The 27,496-nt window shown below is 36.5% G+C and overlaps 2 protein-coding genes across 3 annotated transcripts; one reads left to right on the top strand and one right to left on the bottom strand.

Annotated features, from left to right (window-relative positions):
* Positions 1-393: 393 nt before the first annotated feature.
* On the bottom strand, positions 394-4,873 carry LOC103711056 (amino acid permease 6-like). The gene is made up of 6 exons (XM_008797029.5): positions 4,723-4,873; positions 2,376-2,609; positions 2,174-2,267; positions 1,736-2,084; positions 1,147-1,374; positions 394-1,060 (listed from the first exon to the last, which is right to left on the bottom strand). The coding sequence occupies exons 1-6, from the start codon at positions 4,778-4,780 to the stop codon at positions 629-631; spliced, it is 1,395 nt and encodes a 464-aa protein (XP_008795251.4). The 5' UTR covers positions 4,781-4,873; the 3' UTR covers positions 394-628.
* Positions 4,874-12,149: 7,276 nt separating this feature from the next.
* MLH1 (MUTL-homolog 1) lies at positions 12,150-27,368 on the top strand. Of its 2 annotated transcripts, none has more exons than XM_008797028.5 (16): positions 12,150-12,555; positions 13,224-13,396; positions 13,479-13,551; positions 13,678-13,812; positions 13,917-14,127; positions 14,271-14,419; positions 14,615-14,713; positions 19,160-19,241; positions 19,395-19,530; positions 20,774-20,868; positions 20,962-21,070; positions 23,718-23,883; positions 24,398-24,559; positions 25,015-25,189; positions 26,137-26,294; positions 27,067-27,368. In XM_008797028.5, exons 1-16 carry the CDS (start codon positions 12,307-12,309, stop codon positions 27,109-27,111), a joined length of 2,217 nt encoding a protein of 738 aa, XP_008795250.3. In that variant the 5' UTR covers positions 12,150-12,306; the 3' UTR covers positions 27,112-27,368. The 2 variants fall into 2 exon arrangements, with proteins under 2 accessions (XP_008795250.3, XP_008795249.3); XM_008797027.5 differs by having other exon boundaries at positions 12,169-12,555; positions 19,160-19,250.
* Positions 27,369-27,496: the final 128 nt, after the last annotated feature.

Below are 27,496 nucleotides of genomic sequence, written 5' to 3' on the forward strand. Positions count from 1 at the left end.
TTTGGCAATAAAACACAGGTCCATTGGCCTAACCTACCCAAACTTCTGGAATTTGTAGCCAACAACACAGAGCAGAGAGAGCTAATCAGACTGGATAATTTCAAATGGCATAGTCTACATTCAAAAAGAACTTGCTGTCCTGAGGACCATTATTGCATCCACACCAGTTGCTCAGTAATAATCTACTCATCTTGCTTCAAGGCAACATCAGAGTTATAAACTCATCGATGGTGCATATGGCATATGCGCGCTTTTGAAGCTCTGCAACGAACAATGTCGAGATTCAGCATCACTAAAATTCAGAAAGTACTAGCATTTATTTTTCTCTTCTTCTGGGAGAAGAGAAAGATTTCGAGATGACGTTAAAAAGAGGCTCGAACTCGAACAACAATATGAAAAGCATAGATCTTTAATTGATATATCTATAATTACATTACAATTTCTCAGGCACATTCTAAGCCCACAAGCACCACAAGTTTTTGTGCTCCTTCAAGGCCTAGAGTCGTAGTAGTACTAATGCAGCAGAATTCGATATTTTCTCATTTATATTTGATTTCTCATAATAGTACCCTTACATCATAGTTAATTTCAGCTGCAACATGTGATGTGTGGATTCATCTGCACACACCTAGTAAACAGTCTTGAAAGGAGCAGCAACCTTAAGGTTATGTACGATATCCGCCATGGAGCCAATGGCCGCAGCAATGGAGATGAGCAGACAAAGCAGACTCAGGCCTTGCAACAGGAACCATTTGGATGCTCCTCTGCAGATCTGTTTCCTAGCTATGTGCATGCCTACCGGAAAGTAAACCGATAGCGGCCAGAAGCCTAGAGCTCCGATAAGGCCCAGGACTGCATTGAAGAATGGCAGCAGCATGGCGACCCAAGTGGTGAACATGATGAAGATAGTTCGTAGGATGAGCTTCGACAGCGTGAAGCTCAGCGAACCAACCTCTGTAAATGGCACTCTAACATAGTAGGTTGTGTGAATGAACTTGGCTTCTGGCCACTTGGATGCAGCATAATTCTCGAACCTGAAGAAGATTGGCTGTGCAAAGACCTAAAGGGAATAGTTGAAGTCAATAAGAGATCAAGCTATGAAGAAATGCGAAAAATTACAGTCTGATGCTTGAATTGGATCTATACCTGGTATGCTCCAATGAGATGAACAATGACACATATGTTGGCTATATCAACAAGCCAGAAGGGCTCATAGAATCCAAACCCAGTGAGGATGTTACCAGGAGCTTCATTTCCAAATGCAGCATATCCTACGCATCCAAGTGATAGGTAGAAAGCGGTGGTTAAGCCAATTCCATAGAATGCCGCCTTCTTCATTGTCTTGTTTTCGGGAGGTGGTGACTTCAGTGTATCCTATCATTTAGGAATTTGAAACCATCTATGTAAGTTTGGAGCTTATTTTTTCCAAATTGATGAAGACATGTGACTTCCATTCATAGCTTTATCTTGTTCGGAGCAATTTAAATGAAGCACACTTCATTGAATTGATATAACCAATACAGATAAGCCTTACTGAATCTACTTGGTTAGATTCAATAGTGCTTTTATGACCATAAGCTTGAGTCCCTCCATGAACTATCCAATGTCAACTCAGCTTTCATCAAGGTTTGCTTAGGTGTAAAAACAGCAAGTGTTTATGGATGGACAGGAGCAATTATTCTGCCGTGTTAGCTGAAAGAAAGAATCATTAACTTGGGGACAATCAACAATTTACCTGAATCTCAATCAAGACATCAGCAAAAGTGTAGGCAAAAGCTATGTTTCCCAGGGCTAGTAGCACATTGAATGCCTTGTCGCCTGATGATCCATCAGTAGCACCAGCTAGTGTTCCTCTGAAATCACCATGGGAAACCCATTTACCAATACAAAGGCCCAGGCTGATAAAGGAGTAAGCGAATGATGTCGCCACTGCCACCACAGAGAGCCATGTTATGTTTTCCAAGCTCGGCAACTGCGATAGAATAAGTTGGAACAACCCAAACACCACCATGAACATGCTCCCAGAAGCATCACATCTTGCACCATGCCCATTCATATGGAAGCAGTTTGCTCGCTTCACCGCACTTACAGCAGCATGCAAAGAAGAAACACCCTCATGAATCCATTCAACTATGCCCATAACGCCAACAAAATTGAAGTAAAATGGACTTACATCATGCTAGTACTAGCTGTGATGGTGTAGCCCACCATAGTTCCCCATAGATTCACATACTGCGCACATCCACAGTAGAATACTTTTCTAGGTCCTTGAGAAGAAGCAAGAGGTGGTATTAACACATACAACTTGCTCAAAAACAAAGTAATAGAATTCAGAGGAAAACAGAAACTTTGATTCTTTTGAAGGTTAAGGTTACCTAGATATGATCTAACTGCATCGATATATGAGCGATTAATTGTTCCATCGATCGGATCGGGAAACCGATAGCAGTTGGCCAGGAGAGTGGAGGTGTAGTAGGTGATACAGGAGAAGCCGAAGAGAACGAGAGGCCCGACGATCCAACCCAATTGAGCGACACTCCATGCAAGCGCTAGAACACCAGATCCTATCACGGCTGCAATGATGTGGGCTGTTGCAGACCACAAGGTTCCTGCATGCGGAGGTTGAAGACATGAAGACCATGGCAAGGCATTGTTTTGGAATGAGACTCGTATCAAACAGGTTTCATGGAACAATGGAGTGCTTTGAAAAAAGCACACGGGCCTGGTCATAAATAACCTCCCCTTCTGCACAACCAATTCGGGATCCCTTAAGCTGGAAAATACCCATCCTATCAGACAGCCATTCTAAAGCCATTTTTTTAACCATCTCTTAAGGCTATATCTATGATGATCAACCATGTAACATCGGCAAGTCTCATGTGGCAAGGCCCTCTGGTTTACCAGGCAAGGACCATTCTATGTCTTCTACGAGTTTAAGATGATACTAGCTTTCCAATTTCGGTCGGGGTTCCTACTGCCTTTAGTACTCCTGTATCCATATTAATGAGATGCATACATCAGTTAAGTTTATAACAAATTTATTTGTAACCCTTAAGTGCCTTGAGGAGTCAATAGATTGTGAGGCCCATGCAAGTATGTATTTAGTGTTCTATCGGTTATATACTTGATAGATCTTGAGTACTTATATAGATCCAAGGAACCCAAGTAAAATTTTTTGGCTAGCCGTTTTAGATAAGATCCTGAGTTGTGATAAATGGTATTAAAGCAGATCTGATTTGTGGTTCATATGGATTAAAGGACACTGCAGCATGAGACAATAGGTTAGGCTGATAATGGTGCCATGTAACAAATAGCACCTTCTTAGCTAGGCTTTTTGGGTGGGATCTTGGGTTATGAACATGATGTTTATGTCTGGATTTGTGGTACTTATGAATGGATTAGGACCTTAGCTTGATGTGGACACCATGCTTAAATGGAAGGAGTATGCGAGGATTCATGTGGACATGTGTTTAGTCCCATATCAGCTATACACTGAGTAGGTCTTAGATACTTATATAAAGCCAAAAAAATCTAAAAAGTATTTTTTTTGGCTACTCTTTTTAAGTGAGATACTTGGTCGTGACACCAATATAATTTATATAGTGATAAAATATCCAATGGTGCGATCGCTTAGATTTTAGTAGTGTCACGAAGAGCCACAACGTCGTATGCTCAATTACTCGTCCAAACTCCAAAGCAACATCCTGATAAGTTTTCAGAATGTTGTTTAAGAGATGACTGTGATCATGAATCTTACAATCCATCATACATGGAAGCCAAGTCTAAAGGGAGATTGAGCCATTCAACACCCATGCCAGATCGGCAGTTGGTAATTAATGGTGCTTCAAAGTATTTTGATTAAAAATCAAAATATGTCTTATAAATCCTTTGATCGCGTTGTTGAAAGTAATGCGATCATTGCATAAAAGATGATTAGGTTTGAGTGTTAAAGTGTTACTAAAGTATTTGGACCCATCAAACTGGGTTAAATGGTGAATTGTATCCTTCTAGCTCATGCATATATAGGTCTATTCTTTAGCTGTAATGACGAACGAGAAGATGTTTATCTTGATGTAAAGCTCTAACATAAAATTTTGCACAGAATTTAACTAATCCTTAGAAAGAAGGGGTTTCTTAGTTTTTTACAATCTATGATGAATCCATCCATTATCATATCCCACATACAAAAAGGATATCCTTTTCAATGGTATGACCTGATAAAAAACACCACTTAAAGTGCACCTGTAGTGAGAAGATGTCATTGGTGAGTTACTATGGTTGAGTTTTTATTAGTGTCATTGAGAGCAAATGAGATTTTCGAAAGCCACATTTTGTCATAACCTTGCTCATTAAACAAATTCACACATGCTAAGGTTTTGCATGGCTCCTTGTCATTACTTATGGAAAAATAAAATAAGATAAAATTTGCTCAAAAGAACAATAAAGTGACAGAAAAATAAAATAAACAAAAAATGCAAGGACACACGCAATACAAACCAACCTTAAAAAATCAAGTCCTAAAGTATTCCTAATCTTTTATTAAGATTAAAAAAAATATTCTAAACCAAAGAAAGGAAGAAAAACTTATAGAATGAAAAAATAATGAGAGGGAGGGAAAGTGGAATCCATCAGTTCTAGTTCATTTGCTGTGACAAATATTATCGAACTTCCCAGAACAACTGTCAAGAATATATGATCATCAAAGATAGTAGATGTAATTACCTTGCCTTTCATGGTCACCTCCCTCAATGTCTTTCATTATTCTCTCTCTCTCTCTCATACACACACAATCACAAGTTAACTGAGAGAACAGAAAGAGAAGGGCCTCATCTCCTGGATATGAACATGGATGGGTGAATCATATACATATATAGCTGATGGGTGTCTATTATATAGTGCTCTCCAAGGGCCATTCAATTATCCACCTACTAGTATTTTCATGACGAAACTGCCCATATAGAAAAATTCCAATGTTGTCATTTCCTCTACTGAAGACAATTAAGAACCAACTCATCAAGAGACCCCAAAATGTCTGTAAAAGGGAGGGAAGCACTTGCATCATGAGAAGACACCAAGAATCAGACTAGCCATATGCTTTGGAGGAGATGAATAGTTTTATCCTTTGGAAAAGTTTAAAATGACATGGTATGATGGTAACATTCCTAGTCTAGGAATTTTATTGAGAAAACTAGAACTTCAGATACTCCTAGTCCCACTAATTATCTACCATGTGGATTCCAATGAAGCAGGTCATCATTCTGATCTTGTTATATATAGCACACATATGTGAATGCTTTATCTAGTTATTTAGAATTGTATAGTTTCTAAATTTCATGTGTGCACACAAACTTTGTTGCAATCATGTGTGCAGTTTGAGCACATACACTGTTTACCTGATCAGTAAGTCAAAATTTTATGAAACCAAATCGATGATGTGTTTCTCCTTGAAGCTCAAAACTTATGTGGAACGGCATTATCAATGACTTTAACCTATACATCTTACTAGCAATCTGAAACAAAAAAATGAGTAAACTGGAAGTATAAACATTTTTTTTGGAAGAAGATATAGCGAAGGATTACCAAGAAATAATAATTAAAATGCAATGGAAAACTCCACATGAGATCTAACATGTTAAGCAATGAACAATGCTAAACTAACAGACAATTCTCAAAAACACTAGTTTAGCCTGTCTGAAATATTTGCCTATATGGGAGCCTGCAACCTAGATTGTGATCCTTGAGGCACTAACCTTTCCTCATTTTTTTTTCAAGAGTATGCTAGAGTTACTCATTTAGCACTTAAGCAAAATACTGAAAGTGCATAGGCTTCTCCTGTTAGACCATTAACATGATTATATTCAATAGAGAAAAAGAACACTAGCCTTTAAGTTAAGAATCACATTCTCCTGTGTAAACTCAACATAACAAATCATGCTTTGCAGAATTTGGAACCATGCCAGCAAATGCCTCCAAATAAATATCTTGTCCACTTTTTCAGTCTGTAATACTTAGATCTTCCAGGTTCATTTTGATCTAAGTTCACCTAATTGGTGGACACATAATGCAGGCTCCTTAACTTGTGTTAATCATCCATAATTTACTTGCCACTTTACATAACTCATGCAGGAAATGACATGCAAGCAATAATCAGCAAATGGTCATCCAAACTATGCTAAAGGAAGTGATTTATTGATATTTCTCTCTGCCTATTTTCAGGTATCTGAAATATTAATTCTCTTCTTCGATGAAACATGCTAAATTGCATGAGAATCATGTTTCCCCTATAATACTCTTGAATGAAGCCAATATAAAAGAACGATTGTTCGTGTACTCCCAGTGCGCAAGCCGGATTTTTTCGCAGAAAAAAATGTGGGGGGGGGGGGAGGGAATTGACATTTTGGGCCTGACAAAACACCCCAGACCCCACGTATTGCACCAAAAATCTGGTTCGGCACTTGTTCTATGTGTGTATTAATACATAAAAGAAACAAAGAAAGGTAGAAGTATGGTTACAACTTTGGTGCTTTGTCCAAGTTGCATTGCACTAGCAAATTCAACAAGACATCAATTTGTAGGTGGTCTTTAGTCTCAATCTCTTCTGCTTTCTGGGTGGGTGCAATCCTCGTTGGAGACCTACACCAACTCTTTTTTCTTTCAGAGTTCCCTCGCTGACCATTCTTCCATGTCGAGTGGCCGCCTCTAAAATATATTTGTATTTTCTATGCATGACTTGAAAGATTGAAAGCCAGCCTTCATTTTAAAATTAGACTGGTCTTCATATTCGTCAAGAATCCAGCAACTTAATTCCTGCTAGCGTTTCAGCTATAACACTTAAAAGCCACAGCCAAAAGAGAATCAGCCTGCACCTATTTCACCATAGCCTTCGCCAAAAGCAGAAGCTAGAAGAGGGGAGGATGCTCTATATTCACTCCTTTTTTCATTTTTGTTTGCCAGCCAACACCTTTATGATCCCTCTTCTTTTTGCCAAGTTGCACAAGCGATAGAGCTCTGTGATGTATACTGATTGGAGGAATTTTCTGCAGCTAGGATGTTTTGAGCTCCTGGAGTCAAATGATGATATCGCGCTTTTCTCTGTGAATCCATATATTCTCTCTGTGATCTCATTACAAATTTCTCATGTGCATCATGAAAAGCTAAGTCTAGAAAAGAGGACAATTATTAAAGAAAAGAGTTATATGAAAGAGGAAGGCTTTATGGCTAGTGCGGGATCACACTGCATGCCCCACCCTACGCACTGATTTGCTGAAAAGAGCTGATGGAGAGGCCAGCTAGGCGTAAGAGTTTCCAAAGTCTCATGGGATAAGATGCTTCTCTTTTCAATGGTGGTCTGAAAGGAGACCACTTTGTTTTGTTTACAAGGCAAAGAAAGTTGTGCATGGCATATAAATATATAGAGTTTTTCTGCATGGGTACCCTTCTAAATATCAAATTTTGCATAAATATTCTTTCAAAATTGATATTTGTATATATACCCTCGTAAAACTTTGTTATTGTACAAATGTCCCTAATATAACGATTTTTCTAACGATGTTAAGAAAAATCATATTTATATTAACTAAAAATAAAATAAAATTTTAAAATTATGCTATTGTTCCTGTCTTCTCCTACTGCTATTAGGATTGCAATCTATTTGCATGTCTACCAATTAAGGATATATTAGTCATTTTAATTTGAAACCGTTAATTTTTTAATGCCGTTAGATAGCATGGATACATATGTAAAAATAAAAATATAAAAAAAAGGTAGAATAGCAAAATAAGTGTTTTACGAGAGTACACATACAAATATCAATTTTGGAAGGGTATTCATGCAAAATCTGATATTTAGAAGGGTATTCATGCAAAAAATCTAAATATATATATGGTCTCCGCAATGCTAGAGAGAAAAGGATGGAAGAACAAATTTTCTTTATGAAAACTTTAATTTCAAATTTGTTTAGTTATTTGCATGATGAAGACCCCATCATCTTATGCTGTCGGATATCCTATTTGGCCATAAGCATCATAGGGCTCTATTTCCAACTAATTATTACAATAGTGGGCAGCTTTTCTCTGATAGGACTTCGGTTGAAGGATATGTTGATTTCAGTTCCACTACCAAAGCTTTAGGTTTTGATTCTTCCAAAAGAAGGGTAAGAAACTTTCAGAATCTTCTTTATCCAATAATTGATAGTCAAAAGAAAAATATTAGAACTTTGTTTGTTTGCCAAGAAAGTGAAAGGATGTTTATCAGAGAGGAATCATTTCTTTTCTCTGATGGTTGATGGAGAGAAGAAAATTTCAAAAAAAAATATTGTGTTTGAAATTTCTAACCATCCTAAAACTTTTCCCTTCTAAAATGTAGAGATTTTTCCTAGCAAAAAAAAAAAGATAGAGATTTTGAGAAAGCAAATCAAAAGTTTATTTGTCTCCAAAGATATGGACAAGATAATCATACAAACATTCCAAGGCTGGAACCTCCACACAACTTTCTCTTTGATTTTCTTATCGTAAGCCAAATCGTAGGAAATTTTGACATTTCTTTTCTTTTCTTAATCTATTCCACAGAGTTCTTCTCTTTTTCTTTCACTTCCTCAACAACCAAAAAAAGCATATGAGAAAACATTAGAGATAAAATAATGTGTGAATTATGTTTCGAAGTTCACAATTTTTCTCCTTTCATGGGATGATTTTGAAATAATTCAAACAAATTCAAACCCAAAACTAGCTCTCAGTGAAACTGAGAGAAAATTTACTTCATTTTTCTTTTCCATTATATTCACTTCAACTTTATTTGCAATCAAATATAACCTTGAGCACCTAAGAGCCACATAGTGGCCCAAGTAGCAACTTTGTCCTCCGATATGTTACTTTGTTTTGTGTTCTTTCTAGGGTTCTTCCTATTATCATATCTAATTCCAATTTATTTTGCTTTTGATTGTTGTTTTCCTCTGTATGATTCAGTTAGGGTTTTTTTTACTTTGAAGTTTCTGCAGAAATAGATAGCAATGAACTTATTCTCCATTTAACTAATTAATTAATGATCGAAACAAAATTACTTGAATCAACAAGAAACAAATTGGAAAGTATCAAAATTTCAAGTAAAAACTAGTAATAAGCAAATGCTCTTTATTACATGTCTTGCCTCTGCTTATATAGAACTAGGACTTTCTTGTTATGCTAATTAAGACTAATGTTAGAAACTCTGTTTAGAAAATATTCTGAAATTATCTTAAAGGTCCATGCATTAAATGAGATTTCCTGGCTGTTTAAAAAATTAATTTATTAATGTTATCCTTCTTTTTCTTTGTTTTACAAACAATATTTTCCAAACCATAACTTATTACTTGAAGGTGATAGTGCAGCTGGTGAAGTGTCCTGATGGTTTTTCTAAAGATCTCCAACTGAATGTTTTTTTTGCAAGGTTAGGGTTTTCGGTTATTTTCCATCACAAACAAGAAAAATTATGTCATAACCCGTAACTCCGATTCACAAAAGTCCGATGTAATTACTTGAAAATTAGGCCTGTTAATATTCTCTTTCCCAAAGTTTCAACCTACGTACAAACATTTCATGCCTCAATGTTAATGATGGCAACTCTCTTCACAATTAGGGTTTAGATGCTGCCTAGATAACCAAAAATCTGATATCACCATCTAAACCATGCAACTAAATTTGTCGGGGAAAATGAAAGGAGGAAAAAATAACTTGAATGAAAAACCTTAAAATGGATTTAAAGTTCTGCTGCAGAGTAGTAATTTCCCACAGCCAAACTGTTGATCCAACAACATGGCATCAAATGTTTAGAGCAAGCATTTCTACGGATGCTGACCCAGCCATTGAACTACAAGCTAATGCATCACATTCCAAATGCAACCTTGCCATTAATTTGTAATAAAAATAATTAAAGAAATAAAACCTAACAATTTCAGTACCATAAAATGGCTATGATTTCCTACACCATTATTGTTAGAGCGAAAAAGTGACTGCATCTCGACGCACGGCAGTTTCCTCCTCACGGCTTTGTCCTTAGGGCTCTCTAAAAGAAAAGGGGTGGCCCCTCCTTATAAGGCACAATCCTTTTCGCTACTCTTCCAATGTGGGACTAAAATCCCGTGCGGGGAAGTTTCGGCGGGGTCCTTCCTCTAGGACCATCTATTAGATGGGGAAAGTGACCGTGTCGGTAGTTTTTCCCTCAAGGCTTTGTCCTTTTTAAAAGCGTCCTCTGGAAGGAAAGAAGTGGCCCCTTCTTATAAGGCACAATCCTTTCTGCTACTTTTCCTATGTGGAACTAAAGTCCCGGGTCCCCCATCTGCCCCCAACAATCATCATAATTCTGTCATGTCTTTCACAATAATAATTTTCATATTGTTATATGTCCCTTTCTTAATTTTAATAAAGCAGAATCATACACAAAGGATAACCAATTGATATCTGAGCACTATGATCAGCCTTGGAGGTGCCGTGCACAAAAGTCCTACGAATGAGGCTTGACTGCTGCATTATTGCTGCTATTGCAGCTTGGAAGGGACCATATCATCTTGACAGGTCCATTGGTTTTAAAGATGCAGGACCACTTCACATGGATTGAAGGTGGACAGGGAAAAGGCTTCTGCATACCTGCATGACTGAAAAATTCTTCTTAGCAGAAGAGATTCTCTTATAATATAATTTGCAGGATCCTTTGAGCCACTTCCTCTGGGAATTCAACCACTTATTATCTAAAAGAATCAATGTCTAACATGGAAATTAGATGCTTTTTAGGGTACATGTCTCCTCCTAAAATACTATTTTTGCACAAATGCCACTAATATCACGGTTTTTCTAACATCGTTAACAAAAACTATATTTATTTTAATTAAAAATAAAATAAAATTTTGAAATTACTTTTTTGTTTTCCAACGCGATCACCTTATAAATGTTTCTTTTTGCACATCTACACATTAAGGATATTTTAATTATTTTAATTTGAAACTGTTAATTTTTTAATGGCATTAGATGGCAAAGGAACATATGCAAAAACAAAAATAAAAAAATAGGTAGCATAGCAAAATAAGTGTTTTATGAGGATATATATATATATATATATATATGTAAATATTAATTTTGGAAGGATATTTATACAAAAAGAAATTATAAAATAAAATACGGAGAAAATTGCTGCATTAATATATAATAATAGTAATTACAATATTATTAGTACAGAAACCAATCTCAAGAAAAATAGAACTACGAACGTATAGTGATATAGAAAGTTATAGTTCTCCACCAAGAGACACTTGCTGCTTTGTTGGTGTCTCTATCTGTATACCTGTGCCTCGCATTTAGACTTCCATCGCATCCTCTCATTTCTAATTAGAAAGCCATTATTAATATGAAAAATCTATTAATATAACTTAATAAATTATCCAGATATACCCATCTAAAAATTGCTCCTTCGAGAACATAATCCTACCACTCGATGCTAACCTAACCATGCTTTAATTAAGTACAAATAGCAACAAAATTATTTGCACCTAGCGTGATCTAACAGATCAACATATCTACTCATGCATATAGAAATCCTTCCCCCTTTTCCCTAATTTTTAATATTTTTTTTGGTCAACATATATTTTTAAACAAAACAAGCACAATGATGGTGGTGAAGACAGAAGCAGTGAAGACAATAGTTATAGTGGCGTCGGTGGCAAATCTAGTGGCAGTGCAGTAAAGGCGATAATAATGGCGGTGGTATAGTGGAAGATACAATAATAGTAGCGGTAGCAGTGACGACAATAGTGAAGATGGAAGCGACAACAATAGTGGTAATGGAAGCAATGTTGATAGTGGTGATAAAAAAGAAGTATGTTTCTTATTGAAAGTAATAGTTCCTTTCATATTTTTTTAGAAATCAAAAAAATATTTTTAAAAAATCAAAAATAAAACTAAGGGTACCAAACTTTTCTTCTGTGTTGGGTTTTCATATTTTTGTTTTCAAAAAGTATAAAACAAGAAATAAAAAATAATGCCAAATTGGGTTAGTGTTGGTCCGCTGCTTCTTGATTCTCCATTGATCTTTAAATAGTTAAAAAAAAAATTATTCATATGAATCGTAGTACCTGACCCCGCCCACATCCATTCAACAAACCATCCCCCTTTTATTCCGTGTTGGGCAAAGTTGCAAGAAGTCGGTTGTGGAATTGCAGAAGTCAAACATAAAGTCGGGTCTGTAAACAACCCCCCCCTCTTTCTTTTCTTCTTCTTCTTCTTCTTCTTCTCCCTCCAAAACCTGCACCCGACCCCACCTTCTCTCTCCCTCTCTGTCGCCATGGAGATTGATGAACCCGAGCAGGCGACGGACTCCACCGAGGCGAGGGTGGAGCCGCCGAGGATTCGGCGGCTGGACGAGTCGGTGGTGAACCGGATTGCGGCGGGGGAGGTGATCCAGCGGCCGGCCTCTGCTGTGAAGGAGCTAGTGGAGAACAGCCTTGACGCCGGGGCCACCTCCATCTCCGTCGTCGTCAAGGACGGCGGCCTCAAGCTCATCCAGGTCTCGGACAACGGCCACGGCATCCGGGTAAACCCTTGCTCTCCGATTTCCCCTTCAATACCCTTGCGCGTCTTTTGAGCCCATTCCGCTTGATTAATGCTCCGAAAATGCAAGTCGATCCTTAGAAAGATTCAAAAATGGATGCCTTTTTTTAGTTAAACATTTATTCTTTTGCATGTATATAGGGTTTTTATCGTAACCCCTTTTCTTGGTTCAAGAAGTGGAAAACAAGCGTGGTCGATTGTGTTGATTAGCCGAATATGGAATTTTAAAATATTTTCAAGAAATATTTGCGCTAGGGTTTCTTTAAGTGACTGCCTCCGATGGACGTTCGTTGTGGGAAATATTGGAAAACAGTAAACAGTGGAAGGCTTGGGAACTAGAGGATGTAGGTAGGCTTACATCAAACTAATGGAGGCTGATCACTCTCTGGGACTAATGATTCAGGTAACCAGGAGTTTTGGATTTGTTAAAAATGATAAAATAAATGCTCCAATAGAAAGGATAAACTTCTTGGGACATTAAACTTGATTTAAAGTTGCTACAGTGCTTACCTCTTTCTGTGAGTTGTATTATAGATTTGTGATATTTCGTGTATTGCAGTTCCAATTGACAATTGGGAGCTAGCAATTCTTAGTAGTTCTTCTCTCTTATATATTGTTATTATTAATGGCATGAAATTATTGTGGTAACAGTATGAGGATCTGCCAATACTATGTGAAAGACACACCACATCAAAGTTATCTACATATGAGGACCTACAGACAATTAAATCAATGGGTTTTAGAGGGGAGGCTTTGGCCAGCATGACGTATGTTGGTCATGTCACTGTGACAACTATAACTGAAGGTCAACTGCATGGTTACAGGTGTATGTCTTTCTCAAGTTCCTTCCATCAATGTTATACAGTTCTGTCATATTCAATATTTTTTTTCAATGCCCATTTTCAGGGTTTCTTATAGAGATGGAGTAATGGAGCATGAACCCAGGCCCTGTGCCGCTGTTAGAGGAACTCAAATAATGGTAGGGCATTCTGCATGGTTTTGGTATCATGACCGGCATTACAAGTTTCTCATCAATTTCTTGTGTGATTTTGCATACTATCTATGTCATGGAATCTTTTTGATTATCAAAGTTCATTTGTTTCAGGTTGAGAATCTATTTTACAATATGATTGCTCGGAGAAAGACATTGCAGAGCTCCAGTGATGATTACCCAAAGATTATAGACTTGATTAGTCGGTTTGCAGTCCATAACATTAGTGTGAGCTTTTCTTGCAGGAAGGTGAGTCAACATTTGATGCTTCAGTGAAATGTTAATGCAAATAGAACTTTTATTTTAATTTGCTGTATATGAAATGCTAATACCTCTTCATTTATATGAAATAGCACGGCGCAAATAGAGCAGATGTTCACACGGTTGCTTCATGTTCAAGGCTGGATGCTATCAGAACTGTGTATGGTGTTTCTGTGGCTCGTGATCTGATGGAAATAACTACTTCAGATGACAATCCTGCCCGATCAATCTTCAAGATGGATGGTTTTATTTCAAATGCAAATTATGTAGCGAAAAAAACAACAATGATACTTTTCATTAATGGTATGTAAACATGAGTACCATACTGGCATCAGATTATTAATGATATCTAAAGATAAAGGTTAGGAACATATTTACTTTGAAACTCAGAACTGATGACTTATAACTATGCTTCAATATACATTATCTAAAATATTTTCTTTCAGACAGGCTGGTGGAATGCACTGCCTTGAAAAGAGCTATTGAAGTTGTTTATTCTGCAACTTTGCCGAAAGCATCAAAACCTTTCATTTATATGTTAATCAGTCTCCCATCCGAGCATGTAGATGTCAATATGCATCCGACAAAAAGAGAGGTATACTATTACAGATCTGTCTGTGTGAAAACAGTCTCTTGTAGAATTTAATGAAGCAAAGTCCTTGTTCTCATGTATTTGTAGGAAATGGGTGGGCCTTTTAATCTTTTCTTTTCCATAATTGCTTACTGTTTGTGTATAAATCTTCTAATTAATCCAACAATGTTCAGATCAGCTGTACATTCCTGATTGCAGGTAAGCCTTTTAAACCAGGAGAGTCTTATTGAGACCATACAGACTGCTGTCGAGTCTAAGTTGATGAACTCTAACACATCAAGAACATTTCAAACTCAGGTAATTCACTCATATATAACTTTTTTGTTCCTTTTTTGGAACTTCTATCCTCTACTTTGTATGGTAATCACTTTGTTATTTTTTTACTAAAGAATATTGTATGGCTTGATAGAAAGAAACAAAGTAGGTGGATATTAATTATTTTTCATTTTCTTTTGCTTTTTGAGCTTGGACATGACCATGAATATACTATTGAATTGGCAGTTATTTGAATAACGTTGCTTGGACATGCCATAACCTAATGGTTGCAACCAAGGTACGCCGTACCGGCCCAAACTGGGTAGTATGGGGCATACTATTGCGTACCAGTTCGGTACTGGTACCCGGTACGGATGTCGGTATGCAAAAAAAAATTCATACTGTACCGTATCGTACCGATACCGTGCTAGTGTGACGCCGGTACGAGGTACGGTACCGAGACGACGAACCTTGGTTGCAACAATTGGAAGTTTTCAACTTCTACTTTATGGTCCTATACTTCACGTAGTGGTTTGGAGCATCGAAGGCATGTGCCCTTGGCCTAAAAATTTTATGATCTTGATTGACCATATACCATGGGTTCTAGTAGAGTTCATAAGATTCCGATTATCCTGATAGCTAAACCTTCATTGGGTTGGTTTGGTTCGGGTTTTATATAAGATGGTTCAGTTTGATTCTCATTTGGAGTCACCTTAAGTCCTAACTGGATTGATCTGATCTCGGGTCACGGGGTTGGATAACCTGATCCAACCCAAACCGAACCAATTTACATAGATAATATTTTATGTATAAAGTTTACAATATAACATATATCATCCAATAATTTATTATATTTTTATCTATACCATTATAGACCCATAATTTATGTTAACTTTTGTTTTGTTCCATTAGGTTTCTGATATTTGTAGCTTGTTATGTCCAACATTTATTATTTATTTTTTGTGTTGGTAATTGTGTGATGTTGATAGATTATTTGTTGCTATATTGTTCATTTTTCCTTAACATATACTAATAGATCATATGTTAAAATTTAATCTTTATTTTTAAGCCTCTCTAGAATTGACCTGAGTCAATCCAATCTTGGTTGGATTGGTTTGTTTTAGCTCCAATATTGACTGGTTCAGCCAATATTGGAAAACAATCAAGACTGATTTGGTTTTGGACTAACCCCTAATCTACCAACCCTAATCATGTGCACCCCAAGGTTCTAGTTGCTACAAAAGGGTATAATCCTATCGTTTTAAATTACTGGAATTTAAATTTTGTCAGGAATATAATCTCACCTTTTCACTCATATATTCACACTACGCCATAGGAGAGTTGAGGGATCTCAAACTAGAAGATCCCAACTATCAGGAAGTAAATCTCAGTTGTAGATCTAATTTGGAACTAATCAGGTGGACCTGAGACTTGGTTTATTTTTCATTATAACATAGCCCGTCAAGGATATCATATTTTAATCTAGGAGGGTGGCCTCTGATAGTTTTAACAACTGCTACATGGTGGATAAAGATAAGGAGGATCTGGATACTCTAAAAGTTTGTTCACAAAAATATTGTTTTTTTTGTTAGAAATGTAATATGATGTTTTTCTTAATGGAACTACTAATCTAATGAGCCTACAGCTATAGTATCATATCTAGATAGTTTGCCCTTGTAAATTACATGAAGCCAACTTTATTATTTTGCTATAGAACCTGAAATTCTCCTATATTCTCACCAATTAGAATGACAAAAGGAAAGAAGAAAAATACAAAAGAAACATATTATTGAGTTCTTCTAAAAGGCAAGGATGGTCACACACAAACAGATGCGTGCATGCATAAATGTTTTAGAATGAACTATCATTATCATAGTTCGGAAGAAGAACACAAGGAATAGAGAATGATAGTTAGATTTCGTAAGTGGTTAGATCAAGTTCTTTCAATCCTTGTATCTCATGGTATGATTCAATATCCTGATTCAACCTTTCGATAACCAAGGTTCCATATTCAGATAGTGGTGCCTACCACATAACTTGGGCAATGCTAGTGAGGGTGAGATATAATTGAAAGAACTACGGACATGGAAATGAGATGAGATATTGACTAGGATACACACAGACACACAGACACAGGCACACACAGATATTTGTATAGTGGGAACTTTTGATGAGTTTGTTTTTAGCTAGCAAGAGATTTAATTCCCAGCACTGCTCTTGCATTTCTTTCTTTCATTATTAGTCGCAGTAGGGTAGAAAAGATAATGCTGGAGAAACATTTGAAGAATTTCATCATTATAGGATGAAACAACCAAACTACTATAAGGATTTTGATTTGCACTCTTGTAGCATAGCTCTGAGACATGCCCAAATATTTGATAAAGATGTGGTATGCTAGGATGGAGAAATAGACTTTTTATGGAGTTTTCTGGATAGAAAACAAGAGATACTATTTTTTTGGGGGGGGGGGGGGGGGATGCAGGTGGCAGTTTGTTTGAACTTATATATTTAAATATTGGAGCCTTCTTGTGGATGTAATTCTTTTTCCTCTTCTTCTTTCATTCTTTACTTAGTGTAAGTTTGAGATTTTAGGGGGACAGAGGCTCTTACTTGGCGAATGAGGATCCACAAAGCTAATCTGAAATAGTTGGGAAAAGGCTAGATGGTTATGGTAGGGGGGGAGAGAGGCTCTCGCACCAAAATTTAGGCATGGATAGACTGTTGGCATGCAGGAGGTATTTCTGAAGCATCAAAACTTCTTGTTTTTTCTGTGTGTGGGTGGTGGGTTTTTGTTTCCCCATGGGGAGTAAAATACTGGGGTCCACTTATTATTGGTGCATAGAGGGAATACTCCCTTTGTCATCATCTGGTTATGTTCTTAGTTCTCTTTTACCTCCTTATAAAAGGATTTTCTTATTTTCCCTCCGATCTATGACCAAGAGATCTTATATTTATTAATCTTCTCAACTTATCTCAATGATGCAGAACCTATGTTACTTGGAGGCACTTCCCAAGATGTCTTTTCCTTCTACCTTTCTCAAAAATGGATTTCTTTGCTTTCTTATTTTCCTCCTATCGGTCATTGTCATCATCACCCAAGTCCTTTCCTGTCAAATATGGGGTTAGATAAAGCATAATGCAGAGTTAAGAAGGCTTAATAGATGGAATAAATTTTAGGATTGGTTGTCAACATGATTCCAATCCTTTAAAAATTGGTGTCAAATTCCTTGCGAGGGCAAATCTAGTCAAAACAGGGGCTTGCCATAAAACAAAAAATGTTAATTGGTTGCCAGGGAGATCTACAATATTGGCTGGAGACTGAGCCGATACAACCAAGGAGCAGCCCTCCAACATTCCCCTAGACTTGGAAAGAATGCAGATAAAGAGGGAAGATAATCACTTGAGGCAGGAAGCTGTCTTCATCTCATGGACAAAAATGAGCCAAAAAGCCAAATTAAAAGCAGCCCAAATTTTCGATTTTATTGGGTGTATCCGTACACGTGTTGTATAGATCGCCCGGTTTAGCAAAAAAAAAAAAAAAAAAAAAAAAAAAAGCAGCCCAAATTTTCCTCCTATCACCATTAATCATTTCGTTACAAGGTCTAGCATACCAACTTGTACTGATCGTACCATACTGTACTGATAAGGTACTGGTATGATATGAAGGTTTATTTCATTATACGAGTCAGACTGATTTGAACCAAGCATCTCGTGCTATCTGGTATTGTCTAGAATCAGGATGCATACCGTACCGTACCGACCTATACCGCTCAACTTTGGACAATACCATGATAAAAAGTGAGAAGAAAGAGACTAGGAGCTCTCATAGTATAGGGTGTGTTTTTTATTGTACTGATCATGCTGTACCAAATTGGTAACACTGGTACAGCAGTCGGTATTGAGATTGCGGATCTTGCATGGTTATTTTGAGTTGCACCAGCGAGATTGTATGCAGATGGCCTTATATTTTCATTCAATTTTCTCAAATTATCTCATTGATGCAGCATGAAGGAAACTTGTAGCACTTGTTATGATCCCTAGATGTCCTTTTCTTCTTTTTTCTTGGAATTGGGTTTCTATTTCTACTTGTTCTTCCTCCTATCGAAGACATTTTTTTCTTGAGTTGCATCAACAAGGCTGGAGGCAGGTGGATTTTTACATATTTTATATATGTTCTTCAGAGTTCATTTCTTTTGTGGATATTGTCATGCAGCCGACCATTTTTTATCTGGGCATTGCTGTCAAGAAGGTAAATTGTGAAAATGATGTGCAAGAAAACTATCAGAAAAAATGATGGTACCCCAAATATGCTGTTATGAAGATCCATTAAGAGAAAATTTGTATAATAGTTTCACACTTATGTTTATATAGCGCCTAAAGAGATCTTATTGCCACTTTTCGTGCCATGGAAATTTTTAAATGTGATTTAACTTGTGTTTTAGCAAGCTTTCATCATACCTGATCAGTGGTTTTCTATGCACATCATAGGCTGTAAATTCCTCAGTCTATACATCACAGACGAGTCATATTAGTGGAAAAAAGGACCCTGAAAACAGTGCCTTCAGTTCTGGTACATCCAGTAATTTCCTACTTACAGTATGCCTTTTCCTGTACTGCAGAAACATATCAGCATATACATTGCAGCTACTTGATCATAACTTAACAATGTTTAGACTATCCTTCTGTATATTTTTTTTGATTATATAGTAATTTGATGCTATAGGGACAAAATCTCAAAAGGTACCAGTACACAAAATGGTTAGAACTGATGCACGCGATCCTTTTGGAAGGTTGCATGCATATTGGCAAGATGGGCCTGCTTCGCAGCATGAAAAGAAATCTGACTTAGCTTCTGTGAGGTATAATCTGATTTCAGGCTCAAGTTTTGTACTGTTGTTTTATGTATTCTTTTATTATGAGAAATCCCTATAAAGAATGACATAAATGGCGCATTCCAGAAAACAATCTGTTGTGAGATAAGATATCACAGCTGAAGTTTATTTTATTTCTTCAAAAATATGTTAAGAGTTAAAACTTTTAAATGACAATAATTTTATTTGAAATATTGTTTAAGAAAAATCTAAGAAACACCCTTTGTTCATACTTTAGAACCATGCCCCTAACCCACTAAAGCCACTCCATAATTTTGTCTTACAGTGTTTAGATGCACTGGGGTTGTCTGAAGCATGCCTCATAGTCATTGTCTTTGGCTAATTGTTTTTTACCCAATGTATTCTGGCTATACTGACCTTTTTTTCCCTTTTTTTTGTGGGGAGGGGGTTCATCATAATCTACTCTGAATAAGCTCTGTCAGTAAATGTCAGTTTCCACTGGAATCTTTGGTCATTTCTTTAAATCTTTATTGTCTTATCAAGCCACTTTGGTTAACCCTAAAGTTACTTTTGTCCCTCAGCTTAGTTAAGAAGTACGCCACAGTAGGCTATTACAATTGTGATATGCTATTGTAATAGAAGCATGTTTTTGCTACAAAAGAACTTTTCTAGAGAATGTCAACTCGACTTAAATGACTTATAAAACTGATTCAAATAGGTGTTCTTGGGGTTCTTTATTTTTATTCTGGTTTTGTTGATCAGTTGATGGCTAGAGGATTTTGAATAATTTTCCCCCTCTTGATATGCAAGTTTCTTGCAGCCTTTTACCTTTTACCTGAGGGAAACTTGCAGAAACAACAATTTGTTTCCACTTTTTCAGATTAAAGCCACTTTTATTTTTGTTTATTCATTTTTCCTTTCTGCAGAAATGGCTCAGTTTTGAAATTTTAGGAAGCTTGTATCCTTGGCCCCACGGAAACAGTCTAGCTCAGCAATGTGCATTGCACATTCAACAAATATATAGTTCAGTACTTAAATATGTGCACCTTTATAAAAGATATGAGAACTTATTATATGTGCATCCACCATAAAAATTATGTTTGAAAGCATCCAAAATTTTAAATATAGGGTATTCTTGTAGAAAATCAGTCTGAATCGGTAAAATGAAAATGGTGGTCCAATTTTTCCAAATTCCCCTCTACCTTATACAAGTCATCCTACTATTTTTGATATACTCTCTTACCATATACATTTTTTCTTTATCTGCAAGAAATGCTGTAAGACTAAGAAGGAACCCTAAAGAGTCTGCAGATTTGACTAGCATCCATGAGCTCCTTGGTGACATTGATTCTAATGTTCATTCTGGTGAGTTATGACCGTACTTTCTATTAGCTTAACCATGCCTGACAGGTGCTGCCAAACTATTTTGGTCTTATTTGTTTTATTTTGTCAATATAGGTCTCTTGGATATTGTTAAGAATTGCACATATGTTGGACTTGCTGATGAAGTTTTTGCATTGCTACAGCACAATACTCATCTGTACCTAATGAATGTAGTATCTGTGAGGTATGAGCTTAATTGTTATATTTTCTCCGTTTTTGATAATTCAATTTTCTGCTACAGTTTTATGGCGGTATGTCAATAGCACTGTCAAAAATTATGTGTGAACCATGCAACACGTCATGTCGGACCGGCAGGGTGCTGGCATTGGGCATGCATGTATGCTGTGATACCTTTTCCATTGCATAATATCAGCCCATGTGGGCCCATATCAATGTGTGCCAGTTGGGTATGGCTCAATATGGCTTGGTGCCACTCAGTAGTGAGCCTTTTTTAATATTTTTATTATTTTGGCATGGAATAGCATGTGTCAGCACAGCACTGCATAGGTAGTCTTCAGTTGTCTCTACTAAAATCAGAAAATTACCAGTTGCTCCTTTAAAAAAAGAAATAAGATCCTATTTATGGATATGATGATCCATTTGAAACTGTGGTTCATCAGAACTAATGATACATTGCTAGGAGTGCTTGTGATAAGCTTTTTTTTTTTGTATACTAAGTATATTATTCTCTAAATTATTCATTTTTGTAGATTTTGAGCCAGTATTGGCTCTTGACTTCACTAGTTGACTTCACCGTAAAAGTTGTTCAGTATATAGATTTTAGTTCTCTCTTTTTCCCCTCTTTGTTTTTCTGTAAATTTAGAGTAAAATACTTTGTTAGCTTTTAACTATAAAAAGTATGGAATGCCAAACCAACCCGAACTAGGCAGTTTAGCCCGTATCGAACTGACGCTAAGTCGGAATGCTTTAAGGGTTAGATTTGGTTCAGTTATAAAATCTTATAAAACGGCTCCAATTCGATTGAAAAATAGCTTGGATGGATGTTTTTATGGCTCTGGTTCACTTTAAAACTAGCTCGAAGGGTTCAGGAGGCCCTCCCCCCAACTGGCTTCCTGCACAACCATGTCCTCTCTCTCTCTCTTTCTCTTTCTCTCATTCATCAATCGCGAAGGCTCTAGCCCAAATCTCTCCAAAATCCCTTGCCGGATGCTGCTGGCCGAGAACCTTTGCTGCTGGATCTAGGGTTTGGTGAGGATTAGAGGTTATTCTGAGTGCCTTCGTTGCTGGTTGCTGCTGGCTCCCCCCACGTCCGTCACCGGTAAGTTCCCTCCTCCTCTCTATCCCCCTTCCTCCCTCCTTTCCTCCCTCCCTTCCTCCTCCTCTCTCTCTCTTGCTCTCACTTTCTCTTCCTTTCTTCTTTTCTCCCTCTCCCTTTCCGTGTTTTCGGTACACCCCGAATGGCACGGTACATACCTGTATGTACCGTGCGGAACCAGTCGCTGGCCGGTACCCCCTCTAGTTCGGCAAACTTTCATATAAAATAATCTAGTAGTACTTGTGAACACTTTTTTATTTCCTTTTAGTTCTCTTTTATGGATTCATAGATGTAATTTCATATGTTATCTAATGTTAAGATATTGTTTCATGCGACAGTGTTGAACCATTGGTTTTCTTAAAATTATGACTTCGCATGTGCTGCCAAATATACGTGCATTGAATACTTAAATAAGATTTAGATTTCATGGACTAGATTCTGGTTTTCCGTGCCAAGAGTTAAAGGGGCATTCAGAAGCTGGTCAAATACTGAATCATAGATATAGTAAGCTGCTGTCTATCATAGGTTGAGTCTAATGTAAACTATTCTGCAGATGGATGAGTCATAAATTCATTAAGTAGGTTCATTATTTATATTTAATTGTTTTGCTCATATTTTTCTCTTGACATTTAGTATGTAATGTTTAAGTCACCTTTTGGCAGGAGTTTGGATATTCTGATGAACCTTAGGCCTTTTTATATGAATTTTTGGGCTTTATATGGGTGCTTGAATCTTCCACTCAAACATGTTCACTAACAGGGCAAGGTTGTGTTTTTTTCATGGAGCTCATGTAACTTCAAATTTAGTTCCCATATATTGGGCTAGCTTTTATGCAGTCTGGCTGAATTTTAATCATATGTATGTGTGTATGTATATATGTGTGTGTGTGTGTATTGGTTAAGGACTTAGATTGGATATATGTACTCAGATAAGCTTAATTATTATTTATTTGATCTGCAAATATGAAAATTCAATGTGGTAGCACTTCTTAATGTGCTTCAGTGTTCTCCACTTTTGCTGTATATGGATACCTGAAGTTTCATGGCTGTTGCATGGGACACATGGTTTTTTGTTCTCTTCCCTTTGGCTAAAAATTACTATAAGAAAATTTGCTGCTATCTTTTGTATCTTGGAATTATTCCAGACACATGGAAGCCTTTTAAGATTCATAGTTGATTGAAGGATATTAATAGATCTGTGATAATGGAAACTCCAGTATAATATATGGCAGAATTGTTATGCAACTTTTTATAAATCAGTAAAGTGGCTGTCTAGTTCTGAAAGTGAGAAGGATCAACTGTGTCTCATGCCTATCGACCCTAGATGTTTAGTAATTTTTCATTGAATCAGGGAACTGTTCTTATCTTCCTGATAAAATGTTTTCATGCATCTATTTTAGCTACTTGTTTAATACATACAGTTCTTAGAATTGACCTCCTAAATGAGGTTTCCTCTAATTGCTACATTTTTCTGTTTTTGTTATTATTGTTAGTTGTAAATTTTCTTAACAAGTTTACTGCTTATATTGATTCACTCTATTGTTCTTTTATACCAGCAAGGAATTAATGTATCAACAAGCCATTCGTCGTTTTTCCCATTTCAATGCCATCCAACTTAGTGAACCAGCTCCTCTACAGGAATTGTTAATGATGGCACTGAAAGAAGAAGACTTGGAATCCGTGGATGATGATAATGATGATCTAAAACAGAAGATAGCAGAAGTAAATTAGTTATCCTCTGCAAATTACAGGCTTCATATTGACGTATAACTGTCATGTCGTTTATTATCTTTATCAGTTAAGAAGGATATGTTGCCATGATAGTTTTCTATTTTGACATTTTCTTAATCAAAATTGAATATTTTTAATGCATATATGGATATCCTATATGCAACAAAAAAGTGCATGCTCATGGTTGCACTGTTTTTTAATAATTCTAGATTTATAAGTAGCTTCTTGAATTCAATATCATGTTGCTGTTTTAGAGAAGACACATATGAATAGATTGTGCTAATTAGGGTTTTCTCCAGTTGGCAACTTCTAATTTCTGCATTATTGTCATGCAAGTATCCATCATTCAGCATTCATTTTCTATTTAAATTTCTAAATTTTAGCTTGAAAAGTCATTGTAATACAGGATATGCACATATGTATGGTTACTCCTGCGGTATCTTTTTTTGTAGTTGTTTGCTGAAATGAAATGTTCACATTTTTGTTGTTTGTTCTCTTTTCCCAGGTAAATATTGAGTTGCTCAAGCAAAAGGCGGAGATGCTAGATGAGCTTTTCTGTATACACATAGATCAAGAAGGGAATCTGACAAGGCTCCCTGTTATACTTGACCAGCATACTCCTGACATGGACTATGTTCCAGAATTTTTGTTGAGTTTGGGTAATGATGTACGTCCTGAAACCTACTCTCAGTCTTGGTAATCTATATATTTGTTTTTATCACTGGGAGTGTTTACTGAAACTTGGTTATAAAATCAAGAAGATACACAATACCAGTGCTGTTAGTTGTTGAATTTTATATTATTTTATTTTAACTAATATAGATGGCACCCTTAACTTCTTTATTCTGTGTGTGTATGTGTGTGTGTCCGCGCGTGCGCGTCCCCACCGACCTCCTCTCCCCCCCTCCTTTTAAATTTTTTGGAGTATTGTATATGCCAATATTAAACTTTTCCTTTCTTGCTGGTGACGGGAAATTACCTGTCGCTGCATCTGCTTGTGATAGTACAAGATTATACAGGAAAATACTATTCTTCTTGGTGCTATTTTCTGCTTATCTTTTTGAATAGGCATATCTATTATATGTATTATGTTATTACAAAGTGTTGGGGCTATTTCTGCAGGTTGATTGGGAGAACGAGAAAGAATGCTTCCAGACAATATCAGCTGTTCTTGGAAACTTCTATGCCATACATCCTCCTGTTCTGCCAAATCCATTTGGCAGTGGGATTCAATTCTACAAGAAAAGAAGGGAAGCTAGTCCTACCAAAGATCTAGGGAATGAGTCAGCCAATCCAGGTATTTTAGAGCTTACAAAGTATATTGTTAGATTTTGAATGGTTAAAAGCTGATAACTTTTCTGCACATTAGTTTCTTCTCTAGTATTTTAGTTTTTAGCTGCTAGAACTTGAGAGCAATTGAAATTTGTCATAGTTAAAAACAATTTACTTTATATTGCTCGAATGCATAATATGCCAACAGTGCTAATGCCGTCTCTGGAAAGGCATTTAATCAAGTTACTATTTGTTGCCTGGCCTTAAAACCTAAGCTGGGAAATGTAAGTCACTATTCAAACAACTATTCAGAGTTCCTAGAGCTCCTTGTAAGGCTAGTTGAAAAACTCAGTTGTCGGACTTGATTAACCACTCTTCTTTGAATTATAGTGGAGGAATATGCATTAAATCACTACCACAAGTAATAAAAGTAAATCGATATATAAAAAAAATGAACATGACTTGGAAATCCTGATCATATTACCAAAAAGTCTCAAAAAAAAAAAAAAATCCTGAAACCATTCTTTGTTTCATGTCATTATTTCTACCATATCCCATTGGATCTTACAGTTGATTATTTAGATGTGCAATTTAGAGGGGCCAAGCGCACAGGAAACATCGCAGAATGGAGAATATTCAGATGAATGTTTAGAAAGATTTGTACTGTACTATAATCATACAACTTAATTGAGTTGATTTTTGGCTTCGTTAATTTTGAAGGCATCTTACTTCACAATTGTTCATATGTTTAGAAGTGTAAACTTCAGATTCCCCAATATTATGAAATTTAGTGAAACACAGCTTGGTAATAGGTCCACTGAACCAGCGTGAAGCTAGCATAGATGATTTCTAAAAGGTCCTAGCAATAAGGATATTGTTGTTGAATAGTTTCAAGTTGTTGGCATTTCAAACTGCAGCTATATAGACAAATTTTTCCATCAAACATTGTCTGATGAATTAATGTTGTAACAGAGGATGTTGGAGAAGATGATGTAGATCATGAACTACTTGCTGAGGCAGAAACGGCATGGGCACAGCGTGAATGGACCATTCAGCACGTCTTATTCCCATCCATGAGGCTTTTCCTCAAGCCACCAAAATCAATGGCAACAAATGGAACTTTTGTTCAGGTCCTCCATCTCTCTCACCCAATAACTGGCTTAATTATATCTTATATATTTTGCTGACAGCACATTTCCCTTCTTGTGACATGGACATGTATATATCTTGTAGCAAATTACTTTTCTACCTCTGGTATATCATATGTTAATCCATTAAGTGGACATTATTTGTTAATCATGAGTAAAATCATTACATCAGATGGTCCTTTTTTGTGCACTTTTTTTTCCCATCAGTCTTTTTTTCTTCATCTCAATGATTGCTTTACAGGAGTTGTTTTTCTTTTTTCAATCTAACCATTCTGGCTGTACATAGTACCGTGCCTTGGATTAATTTTGGAATTTCTTGATCTGAATAGCCATTTTCACTTCCAAAATTACTTTGGTGAACTTAATGGTTTGTTCAGAAGTCAACTGGCATCCTTAATATGCATTTTTATTTGGACAACACTAGTATTGTAAAAATAAAGGAATAACAAAATATTGTGGGAACTGGTTTCGCATGCTTTTTTATAAGTGTGATGCCTGCCCTGGGTCATCGGACAAGCCTATGAAGATGCAATCTGTTCTTTATCGACTCTGAATTTTTTTTCCCAAGATGTCTAGGTGTATATCTGGTTCTCTTGGGACATTTAATTTGCATATTAGATAATTTGTTCTTCATCAACTCTGAATTAGGAACATTAACAATTAGTTAATTTGCATATTAGATAATCTGTTCGAAAAAGAAAAGATTGGATAAAACTAGATGTCAGGCTTATGATTATCTTATGATTTTTGACAGGTTGCTTCTCTTGAGAAGCTTTACAGAATATTTGAAAGGTGTTAACAGCCATGAAGACTGGAAATCTGTAATTGTTTCGGAAACCGAAAAAGTGTGATGAAAATATGAAATTTGGCATATGTATTTCGAAAAGGGCTGCCAGAGAGCATTCTGGCTCTGCTGGACAAGTTTTGGGCAAGAGGGTATAATGTGCCTGGTTATAAATTTTTGTAATTCCAGTGCAGCCTCTTGATTTCATGTAATCATCAGGTATGGGATTTAGAAGAGCTTCACTATATAAACTATTATGGTTCAGGCTTTCACTTATAGTATACTCGGGCGGTATGAAGCTTTCCGTACCGGTTTGATACCGGTATTCGATATGGATGGCGTATCGATACTTGGCAGTCAAAAAAATTTTATACTATACCATACCGATATTATGTTAGTA

This window comes from Phoenix dactylifera, chromosome 13, assembly GCF_051530095.1.
Source record: "Phoenix dactylifera cultivar Ajwa chromosome 13, Ajwa_hap1_PhDact_Kaust_v1.1, whole genome shotgun sequence".
NCBI lineage: Eukaryota > Viridiplantae > Streptophyta > Magnoliopsida > Arecales > Arecaceae > Phoenix > Phoenix dactylifera.

Coding starts and splice junctions, on each gene's coding strand:
- MLH1 (XM_008797027.5), top strand. CDS start 12,307: ATGGAGATTGATGAACCCGAGCAGGCGACGGACTCCACCGAGGCGAGG. Junction 13,552..13,677: donor TTAGAGGAACTCAAATAATG/GTAGGGCATTCT, acceptor CATTTGTTTCAG/GTTGAGAATCTATTTTACAA. Junction 26,295..27,066: donor CAAATGGAACTTTTGTTCAG/GTCCTCCATCTC, acceptor GATTTTTGACAG/GTTGCTTCTCTTGAGAAGCT.
- LOC103711056 (XM_008797029.5), bottom strand. CDS start 4,780: ATGAGAGAGAGAGAGAGAATAATGAAAGACATTGAGGGAGGTGACCAT. Junction 1,375..1,735: donor ATGTCTTGATTGAGATTCAG/GTAAATTGTTGA, acceptor CCTAAATGATAG/GATACACTGAAGTCACCACC. Junction 1,061..1,146: donor ATCTCATTGGAGCATACCAG/GTATAGATCCAA, acceptor TATTCCCTTTAG/GTCTTTGCACAGCCAATCTT.